Source organism: Orycteropus afer, unplaced genomic scaffold (genome assembly GCF_000298275.1).
Source record: "Orycteropus afer afer isolate SDZICR_OR568_19922 unplaced genomic scaffold, OryAfe1.0 scaffold00057, whole genome shotgun sequence".
Classification (NCBI taxonomy): domain Eukaryota; kingdom Metazoa; phylum Chordata; class Mammalia; order Tubulidentata; family Orycteropodidae; genus Orycteropus; species Orycteropus afer.
The window spans coordinates 9,121,405-9,132,513 of record NW_006921644.1 but is presented as its reverse complement, the minus strand read 5'-3'; the positions used below and the strand labels follow the sequence as shown (position 1 = coordinate 9,132,513).

Genomic DNA, 11,109 nt, shown 5'->3' with positions numbered 1-11,109 from the left:
CCCTCCATAAAGGTTATGCTGACTGACTCCACCATCAACGGTGTGCCTTCCCAATGCCTGCCGGCTCACGTGTTACTCAGTGTCTACTCTCAGCCGGTCTAAGGCGGAAAGGAGATCCTGGTGTCCCTTCAATCTGCATTTCTCCCATGACGGATGAGTCGCGGGTGGGTCCTGCCGCCCGTGGTGGCTCACAGGCCCGGCTTCCTCTGCCCTCTCAGCCTCCTCCATGAGCTCAGCTGTCCGGAGCAGGCTTCTGGGCTTCCTGCTCGTTTCTCCCTTTCCCCCTGGCCGCTGCTTGCTCTTGGCTACCCTGGAGTTGAACTTTGGGAATGTGTATCAGATGGGAGTGTACAGAGAGATGGAACTGTGGAGAAAAGCCAAGAGCCAAGACACACACAAAAGGCCCGGCCACGGGTGGCCTCCAGAGCCGAGAGGGATAAGAGAGGGAGGCCTACCGGGGGCTGGGGCTGTCCCTGCTGCCCTTCCAGTTTCTGGAAAGGCCAGATGCCAAGGCCCTCCTCAGTCCTCAGGGTTGCAAGACTTCCCTGGGTTTGCCACCCAGATGAGCAGCAGTTTCTGAGAACCAGAGCTACATGCAGCCGTGACTCCACATGGCAGGCAAGTCACGCTGGGAGAACGACCTGTGATGTTTGTCTCCTCTGATTCGCCATAAGGAGAAGGGAGGGAGGAAGGGAAGAGGAGGAAGAGGGAAGCAGGGAGGGGCGGAAAGGAAGGACAACACAAAGCCTCCCTTGAGGCCTGGAGAAAGATCCTGAAGAGGCTGGAAGCGGCCCCTTCCCTTCAGCTGTTCCCAGAAGGCTGAGCTGTGACATAGGTGCTCTGGGAAATGACAATGTTCACAGCCTCAGGTGCGGTGCCAACCCGGCCCTGGTGAGTGACACCTGTCGTCCTGATGGTGGTCAGCCTGCCTACTGGGGCTCTGACACTCTCTTCACACCCAGCCGCCCTGCCAGCGCACCCACCACGGCTGCCAACGCCGCCGCCACATGCACTATGTGCCGTGGTCCCCTCCTGCAGCCCCGTGAGATCTGCACCAGCCTCCCCTCACGGGTGAGCACTCGGGGGTGGTGGTGGTGGAGAGGTGATGTGACTTGCCCCTAGTCACACCCATTCCACTGGAGGCAGTGGGATGGGTGCCCAGGCCCATATAGCACGGTGTTGGGACCCTCCTAACCACTGTCCTGAGTGGACAGAATGATGATGCTGCCCCCAGATGACACTGGTCGACCCAGAGCATAGTGGGAGCGGAGATGCCGCTCATCGGGGATAGGAGGCTGCGGCCCCGAGACGCACCTTGTGCACAAGGCCTACAGGCTCACCCTCCGGGTCCTTGCTCCAGCAGGGCCCAGTTATGCAGCTCACTGGGCCTCCACCAACAGGCAGCAGGACGGGCTCCCAGCCGCAGCTCCTACCAACAGGCTGGGTCTCCAGTCTCTCCTTGGAGGAGGTGACCAGCATGCTGGAGAGTGCGCTAGGCCTGCTGCGTGCCTAGGCCTCGGTTTCCCCACCAGTCCCTCCCAGCTCAGACACTCCTTGGCCGCCTCTCCAGTGTCGTCCTCCAGCCCCCACCCCCCAACAGGCCAGGCCTGGAGCTGACTTCACACCCCCGCCAGGCCTGGCCTGTCCCCATCTCAGGGAACACTGCTGTGTGGGTTGCCAGCCTTTTGGCATCCAGGGTGGAGGGACAGCTCTCCAACGCTCTTGAAAACATAGGCTCCCTCCCTCACCTGAGAGGAAGGGTGCCATCGGCACCTGTGACACAGGGGATTAAAGAGTGTGCCTGCCGGCGGTCTGGGACCACAGTGATCCAAGAGCCCCGAGGAGCTCCTATGTGCTGGATCTGTCCCCGTGGGGTCCTAGAACCCAGTGCTAAAAGGATAGGAGCAGAGGGACACTTGTACGCTTTTCTGGCTTTTTGAAGAGTGTGTCCTCCTTGTTAGTGTTTAGAAATATCACATACGGTTTATGGGCAAACAAACATATGTGTGGGGACACTCAGCATGCCTCTTTCTTCAGAGGACTCCAACCCCGTTCTCCCCGAGTCTCCCCCTCTACTATCTTTCAGGAAAATTCAAGAGCCAGCCCAGGCTGAGGTCACAGCTCTTGGACCTCGGGCTGCGTCTTGCATTTCACCTAGCCTCAGTTTCCACATCTGTGAAAGGGCACCTACTTCCCAGGGAGGAGCTCTGGTGGCGCGGTGCCTGAGGCACTTGACTGCTAACCAGAAGGCTGGCGGTTCAAAGCCACCAGCCACCCCTCAGAAGGAAGACTGGGCAATCTACTTCTGTAGTGATACTGCCTCGGAAAGCCAGGGAGGGGTCGCTATGACTCGGAGATGACTCGATGGCAGTGAGTCAAGAGTCGATGAACTTATCAACGGGTGTCGGGCACAGCACCTGTTACTCAGCAGGCCCTCGCTCCCTCTCAGCCCAGCTGTGAGTGCTGCTGTAAGTAATGGTAGTATCAGGTGTAACGCTGAACCAGTCAGCCCCTTTCTCATCAGGGACATGAGGATGGGTGGCGTCCTCTGAGGCCAGCCTGGTGCTGGCACGCGGTGCACACAGTGACGAAGGGCTTATCCCCATGCAGCCTGAGCCCGAGGGCACCGTCAGAGCTCCACATCTTAGGTGTGCAATAGACAGTGTTCCAGTGAGACATTTCAGAACAGCGTGGACAGTGTGGCTTTCACATGAGTGTGGCTAACCCAAACCCACTGCCAACAAGTTGATTGTGACTCATAGTGACTCTAGAGGACAGAGCAGAACTGCCCCACAGGGTTCCCAAGGCTGTCAATCTTTGTGGAAGCAGAATGCCTCATCTTTCTTCCATGGAGTGGCTGGTGGGTTCAAACAGCCCACCTTTTGGTTAGAAGCCAGGATGCTTTACCCACTGTGCCCCCAGGACTCCTCTGAGTATGGACACACACAGGGAAAGGAGCCTGGAAGTTGTCAGTGGGCTGTTCACCGAGGGCATCAGGGCAGTGGACAGGGAGCCTACGGGACCACTTCTCCTCTAGACGTCCTCCTCAGGTAACAAGCATACACCTCCTTACAACAAACGTTCTTTAAGTTAGAAACAAGCAAGTTTGCGCCATCAGCTTCACCCCAACCCCCTCTCGGGAAGGCTCTGTGTCCCAGCCCAGTGATATGCTGATTCTAAGCCTGGAACCTGGAGCAGATGGCTGGGGTTCAAGTGCCAGCCCTGCCCCTTGCTGGCTAGGTGACAAGACACTTAACCTCTCTGCACCTCCCTTTCCTTACTGATAAAATGAGGGCAAGGACAGTCCCTGTTCACAGGGCTGTTGTGTGTGGGGAACAGGTGGAGGGAGGGGAAACCCTGTTTTCCACCAGTGGCTCCTCTGCATGGAGGCCTCGGCCCAGTCCCCTGGGCACATGTGCAGTGCTCATTGGATCCGGAGATAACAGCTTCTCAGAGTTTCCAGACACGTGGAGAGACTGTCAACCCCTGGGATTGCCTGGACCTGCACTGCCCAGTGTGGCAGCCACAGCCACACGGGCTACTGAGCCCCTGGAACGTGGCTTCTCCAGACCAAGATGTGCTGCAGGTGTGAAGACACACACTGGGTTTCACAGATTTAAAAAAAGAAGGTAAAATTTCTCATTCAGATTTTTTCCCATTGATTATGTATTGAAATACTATTTGAGAAGTACTGGCTTTAGTGAATATTTTCTGAAATTTCCTGTTTCTTTTCCCTTTGGCAACTAGAAACTTCAGAATGGCGTATGTGGCCCGTGTTAGATTTCTACGGGACATGGTGCACTTGACTGTAAGCACGGCAGGGGAGGTACACAGTAGTCGCCCCATAAATGTTCATGGAAATGAGTTCACTGTTCAGATGAAAGTCTGCCCAAGTATACTTCAGTACGTAGGTGTAATTTTTAAAACACAAGTGACCAACAAGGTTATGTCACTGTTGGTATATTTCCCAACCTCCTTATGAAATCTGTCTTTAAAAAATCAGCCTGGTCTAAGAAAAAAGCCTGAACCGACACTCAGGCAGGTACCCGGCTGCTTCCTGGGAACATCCTGACAGGCCCCAGATGAAGGGTTCTCCTGACACCTCCTCCCTCCTTCGCCATCCCGGGTGGCGTGAGAGTGGGAGCCTGTCCTCATACGCTGGCTCAGATCCACATGGCCACCTTTCAACATTCACAGGACATCCTCTTCTAGAGCAAGGCCATTGCTAAGCCAAAGCCACCACGAAAGCAGAACCAACTCTGGGCCACATGTGCTGAGAATCCTGTCCAGCAGGATGGGTTGGTTTGTTTGCGTAAAGGAGTCCCTAAATTTAAAATGCAGTTTGCTGAGAACCGGTCACAGTTAGCCTAGTGCCCAGCGCTCCCTTGGGGGAAGTCGGTGCCCAATCAGGGTCCCAGTGGCCGTTTGGGACAGAGCTGCCCTCTGACCCCAGGCCCCATTCCCACAGTCTCCTAATGGGAACAGGCTCCCAGGAAGCTTCTCAGCAGGGAAGTGTGCCAAAGCCCTTCTACATGAGGGAGAGGACACGCACAGCACACGACGCCTTGGAATACTCACTGTCATCCACTTTACGGGAGAGACTGAGGCTGAGAGAGACTGTGACAGCCCAAGGTCACCCAGCTGGCACACAGTGGAACAGGTCCCAAATGCCATCAGGTGTGTGTGCCCTCTCGGCCCAGCCTGGGTATGGCCTCAGGCTCACTCCTTTTCTCCCCCCGGGCACAGACTGTACTTGCTCCTCGCACTTGGCCATCTCTGCACCCGCAGGCCCCAGCGCAGGGCGTCAGAAACAGTTAAAGGGCAGCTCTCGTAAAAACGCATCAGAATCGTGCACGGCGCTGCCTGTGGTCATCCCCGCCTCATCCTCACAATAGTGGCTCTCACACCTGAGCTGCCTCAGGGCCCCCAGAGGGCCTGCGAAACACAGACAGCCGGGCCCACCCAGAGTGTTAGATTCCATAGGTCTCTGGTGGCGTACTGCCCAAGGCATCTGACTGCTAACCAGAAGGCTGGCAGTTCAAACCCACCAGCCACTCCTCAGAAGGAAGACTGGGCAATCTACTTCTGTGGAGATATCGCCTCAGAAACCCAAGGAGGGGTCACTATGAGTTGGATCCAACAACAGCAATGAGTCTGGTTTGGTTTTCTTTGGGCGAAGGGGTGCCTGAGAACCTGCATTTATAACGAGTTCCCAGTTGACCCAAATGCTGCTGGTGCAGAGACCCCACGTTGACAACGGTGCCTTATCCCCACCCTGTGAGACGGCCAACAGCATTTCCCCTTCAAAGATGAGGAAACTGAGGCATAAGGTGGGTGACGGCTTGTCCAAGCTCCGTCACAGATTCCACACTCAGGACAGAGCCAGAGAAGGGAGGAATGCTGGTCTCACCAGCCACAGTGAAGAACCAGGAACTGTTAGTCACTGACAGCCCCCTGGAGCTCCCCAGTGCAGCTCCACTGTGACACGTGGGTGCACTATGAGTCGGAGGGGACTCCAGGGCCACTGATGGTAATGGCGCTGGCCGGGGAGGGGCTGCCTGGAGACCCAGTCAGCAGGCTAATGACAGAGGCGACTCAGGTCCCACGGGAATAGAGAAAGAAGGACAGGCCCATGGGGGGGCGGGAGAGGGAGAGAAGCTGCCTCGGGGGCTCCTCTGGGTCCCCAGTCCCCCATCACCCACGGGTGCACCATGAGGTCACCGACCTCCAGCCCACAGTGGGGCCGCAGGGATGTTCTCAAGGATAAGGTGGCCCAGAGGGCAAAGCCCAGCCTGGCGCTTCTCGGGAAGGCAGCTCTCTTGAAAGGGGGTGAATGGGCGTCCAGGCTGTCTTTCCATTCTGGCCAGGAAATTCCACCGAATCAGCTGCTTCACTTCCCGCCCATTAAATCAGTGGAATTTCCCTTCACTACGCTTTTCCCAAACCAAGGTTGCGAATGTTGGAGAGAAGAACGCAAAAGCCACGGACCGGAGGGTGGAGCGGGTGGCCGAGGCGCTGGGCGGGCGGCCCTGGGAAGCCATGCTTGCAGTCTGGGCACCCTTAGACTCTGTAGCGTCCTCATACCCCACGTGCAGAATGGCTCAGGGGCCGGCAGGGCAGGACGGGGGTCCCACCAGCCATTCAGCCCGAGGCTTCAGGGGCCTTGGACATCCTGTGTCCCTCATCTCACCTCCCTTCTCTAAAGAGGGCCCCTCAAGTCAAAGCCTTCAGGCCTCCGTGACCGGCTCTGACCTTGGGGGGGTGGTGGTAATCACTCTCATTTTACAGATCAAGGCACTGAGACACTGGAAGGCAGGGCCTCGTTTGGCCACAGATCCTGGTCCTCTGGGCCCACAGGACAATGACAACACTTGAGAGTGTGAGCAGCATGGGCCAGGAATGGACTGGCATTCCAAACCAGGGCAGGGCATTTTCAGAACAATGTTCTGAAAAGGCACACCCAAAGCCCTAGAAGTCTAAACAGCCCCTCACACAGAAATTTCACTTCTAGGGGTTTCAGACAACAATCACAGGTGTGTATACACATTGCCTGTAAGGCCACTCAGCTGGGAAACAATGATCCACCAAAGGACGGAAATGAACCGAAACAGCCAGCGGTCACACCAAGGGCCACACATCGTCCCACGCAATTCTGTCTGTGCAAGTGGCATCGTGGGAGCAGACTTTAGAGCCAACAGGATGCCTCTGTGATATGTGAGTGAGAACACAGAGCAGTGAGCACTCGCCTCATTTAGGGACCATTGCTACAGTCAGGGAGCAGGTGGGCACGACCGCATTAACCCTCCAGCAGCAACCCTGTGCAGTGGGGCAGTTCTTATCCCCATATCACAGATGAGAAAAGCAAGGCCCTGAGAACTTGCTCAAGGTTGCACAGCTTGTAAGAGGCTTGTAAGAACCTTGTCCGGGTCTGTTGGACTCTCAACTTGCTCTCTGCACTCATTTATGTAGTCACTATAATTTCATCCTATTTGTTTTTGTTAAAATTTAAAAAAGGAAAGGAAGGAAGAAAAAGAAAAAGGGCACCCAGCGGAATTCTGGCGGTGGTCCCTGGCAGATGGTTGCAGATGGTGTTTTTGTTTGTGTTTACCTAATGCTTCTCAGTTTTCTACAGAAACGTGTCCGTAATGGAAAGGGCAAAGGCCTCATCTTAGGCTTCCTGGTCAGCTAGAGACTGGTGGGACCTCCGAGATTGTGGCCTCAGTCACCCTTCAGGCCTGGACTGAACTCACCCCAGTGGCTCAACTTTCAGACAAACGATAGGCCTATATGGTGAACGGTAACACGAGGAAAGGGCACACTCCTTAGGAGACCAAAAGGGCCGCATTTGCCCCAGGACAAAGCTCCTAAGGCAGGAAGGGCTAGGAAAAGAGGACTGGAAATGGGAAAGACTGGGAGGAAGTGGGACATGGGATGGTACGCTGTGGGGACTGCAGTCAATGACACGAAACAAGATGTGTATGAATTGTTGGATGGAAAACTGATATGCTCTATAAATCCTCCCCCAAATCACAATAAAAAGTTAAAAAAACCCAACACAACTTGTGAACTAAGTCATGAAGTACAGCTACACCACCCCCATCTGAACCACCCAGCTAAGCTGATTCCAGATTTCTAGCCCTCGGAAATTGTGTGAGATAATAAACGTTTGTTGTTCTAAAAAAGAAAAAGTTCCCATTTTGAAGAAAGGAAGAGACAGAGAACAGGTGTCCTGGTCACCCCCACTTACATCTGCCTATCTTATTGTAAAGGGAACACCACTGCCCCCAACCCCCAGGTCCCTGAGGGGCGCACTGGCTGCCCTGGGTGCCCAGAGTCAGACCTGCCCTACCTTTCTGACTGGACACCATTCCTGAGCGAGCCTGCATAGTTGTTCTTCTTGTCCACGGGCATCAGGTCCACGTAGCCCCCACTCTCGTCCCTGATGACGCCCGCGTGCACCGCTGTCCTGCAGATGCTGGAGGTCTGTGAGGAGAGAGACAGGGCTTCAGTCAGTGTCAGCCCTGATGGGGCCTCCTGGGCAGTAGGGTGTGGGCCACATCAGCCCCAGGAGGAACCACGGGTTCTGGGCTGGGCTAACCACACCAGGTGGTAGTGTGTGGGCCACGGGAGCCCCCTGGGTACTGGGCTGGCCTGAACCGTGTCCTCCAAGAAGACATGGCCATGTCCCTGTGCCTGTGGATGGCACTGTACCTAGGGAAGGACTTCTCTCAATGGGATTAATGCACCGATCTCCAGGGGGATTGGGGCGGGCCCCAACTGCCAGGGTCAGAGACTTCATAGGAGAGGCACAGAGGGAGGGTCAAGGCTGACACTCAGAGGAAGACCAGTGAAGATGTGCAAAAAGACTGGACCTGTTTAGTCCCTGAGTTTGATGGGAGGGCAGGAAAGAAGGACGGATGGATACAGGGAACCCAGGGACGAAGGGGAAAGAGACTATTACATTGAGGGGCTGCAGCCAGTGTCGTGAAAAAACACTATGTATGAATTGTTGAATGGAAAACTAATTTGCTCTATCAATTTTCACCCAAACTGCAATAAAAAGTTAAATAAACACAAGTGTGTTGGTTATCTCTGGGTGTGACAAATGGTTAATGTGCCCCCCACCAAGTGAAAAGTTACAAGTCAAGAGAGCTGCCTGGGAAGAAAGCCCTGGCTGGACATTGAAAACTCTCCTCTGACTTCCTCAGGGCCACTATGAGTCAGGGGTGACTCGGCAACTGGTAGTTTAAGTCCAGGGACTTGAAATGACACAGGAAACAGAACCACAGGGGATGTGCTCCGCTGACAGTCTGACCACGTGCTCGCCCAGGCCTCTTCAGTAACCAACGGCACAGGACAGGCGTCCTTGGGCCAGCCTGTGAGGGCTTGCGTAGGCTGACACCACAGCAGACCTGGGGCCAACTGCAGGCTCCGTGCGGGAATCACCTGGGAAGTCCTCGGGCCCAGGACACGGGACGGTGGTCACCTGTCTGCACCAGGAAGCCTCCTCTTGGAGAAAGGGTCCACCCTTCCAATCTTGAAGGGGTGCGTGTCCCTAGAGGTTAGGGGGCAGTGGCTTTGTGTCCATTTCAAGAAGCAGACAGCCTGGCTAACGGCCACCTCAGGATTCCTCTCAGGTCGCTGTGAGTGTCTACACAGACACCGACTGTCCATACAGACGAGGCCAGGATCGGTCCCCGTGGGGGACGGGGACATCTGGCCAGCCCCTCTGGGACAGCCCTCCGTCCTCTCCTCAAGGGTTTGCAGACATCAGGGAAGCAGAAGCTCTCTGTGACATCACCGTGGGCCATAGTCTAAGAACCTCAGAGCAGCCAGATCTTTCTCACGAGACAGGGCCAGTTATCAGTGCGCACTTGGGACCCCGGTGCTGGCCGGCGTGAGTTCCTCTTTCTCCCTTCCTTCCGCCCACACCTCTCCTCCTGCCAAGCTCCTGCAGAAGGTACAAGGTGTCTGCTGGGGAATTACCAACACCCAATGTCAGCAAGAGCAGTGATGGGGCCCAGGGTCTGGCCTCAGAGAAGCTGGAAGCCACTTCCGCCTCCACCACTGACCTGCTGCCTGTGACCTACTTTAAGCCCTGACCCTGTTTTCTCAGCATCTGGTGGGGACTCACGCAGTAACTCCGTGCAGCAGTGCCCACACCAGACCCTGCTGTGTTTCATGCGTACAATGCACACCCGCTGCGCGTCCTGGAGCCCTGATGTGCGTCGGAGTCGAGTCAGGCCCCGTGGGGTCGCAGTGGCTGACATTTTGGAAGCGGATCCCCAGGCTTCTCTTCCAGGCCACTCTGTGTGGACACGACCCTCCAACCTTCTGGTTAGAGCCCAGGGCTTAACCACGTTCACCACCAGGGACCCCACTGGCACCGTAACCTCCCAGCAAGCCAACAAGATGGCAATTACTGTTCTCTCTTAACAGATGGACAAACTGGGGTTCAAGGTGCCTAAATGACTTGCCCAGAGGCATGCTGGTTAACAGCAGAGCCAGGCCACCACCCTTCAGAGCCTGCAAGCTGTATGCTACTGTATACCGGGTAATAAGGAGCTCTGGTAGCGTAGTGCCTAAGGCACCTGACTGCTAACCAGAAGGCTGCCGGTTCAAACCCACCAGCCGCTCCTCGGAAGGAAGGCTGGGCAATCTACTTCCGTAGAGATACTGCCTCAGAAACCCAAGGAGGGGTTGTTATGAGTCGGGCCTGACTCGATGGCACATAACACCACCACCACCATCAACACTGGGTAATAAGAGGGAAACCCTCCAAGGGCCACCGTAAGGACGAAGGAGACAAAGGGCCTTGGCAGGCTAGCAAAGAGCAAAGCGGAAAAAACAAAAAACAAAAAACCTCACCGCTGTCGAATCCATCCCAACTCACAGCAACCTCTCCTTGGGTTTCCGAGGCAGTATCTCTAGGGAAGTAGGTTGCCCAGCCTTTCTTCCGAGGAGCGGCTGGTGGATTCGAACCTTCAGCCTTCTAGTTAGCAGGCAGATCCCAGAGTTCCCGGCCAACAACGAGTGCTCCACAAATGTTCATTAGTAAGACCAGTGCCACTGCCCTGTCCCGGCATCAGCAGTTCTCCAGGGACTTTCATCGTGACCCCAGTGGCCCTTCAAGTGGGCCCTGAACCAGCAGCACCAGCGCCTCAGCCCCTCCCCAGACCCACTGAATGCAAGAGCTGGGGGAGGGCCGGGAATCGGCGTGAACAGCCCTCCACAGCATGAGAGCTCACCCACCACAACAAAGTGGCCGCCCCGATAAGCAAGTGAGGCTGAGAGTGGGGAAGGCCAAGTCCGACAGCCCCCAACCAGTGGGTGCCATGGCTGCGGTGGACAACCAGGACGCCGGGCCCAGGCTTTGCTCTTGGGGCCCCACCCTGATGCATCTCCTGCTTGCTGCTGACAAGTGGGGTCTCCCCAGAGTGAGGGGTGTGCCAAGTCGTGGCCTCCTGGGGAATAGGCCGCATGGTGAGTACTGTTAGGTCCTCCATGGTCTGCACAGACTCTCCTAAAATAACTCAGCTAAACACACTTCCCAGAAGCCTCACCACTGCCCAGAGGGCAGAGAGAACTAGAGACTAAGGCCAGAGAAGA

At 55.8% G+C, this 11,109-nt stretch overlaps 1 protein-coding gene across 1 annotated transcript in view; it reads right to left on the bottom strand.

Annotated features, from left to right (window-relative positions):
• Positions 1-1,278: 1,278 nt before the first annotated feature.
• Positions 1,279-11,109, bottom strand: part of CRISPLD2 (cysteine rich secretory protein LCCL domain containing 2) — a 39,791-nt gene continuing 29,960 nt past the window's right edge. Inside the window, exons 13-15 of the mRNA XM_007939209.1 lie at positions 7,850-7,983; positions 1,749-1,773; positions 1,279-1,458 (exon numbers count right to left, since the gene is read on the bottom strand). Of these exons, the coding sequence (XP_007937400.1) occupies positions 1,279-1,458; positions 1,749-1,773; positions 7,850-7,983 (339 nt within the window). The remainder of the gene's footprint in view (positions 1,459-1,748; positions 1,774-7,849; positions 7,984-11,109) is intronic.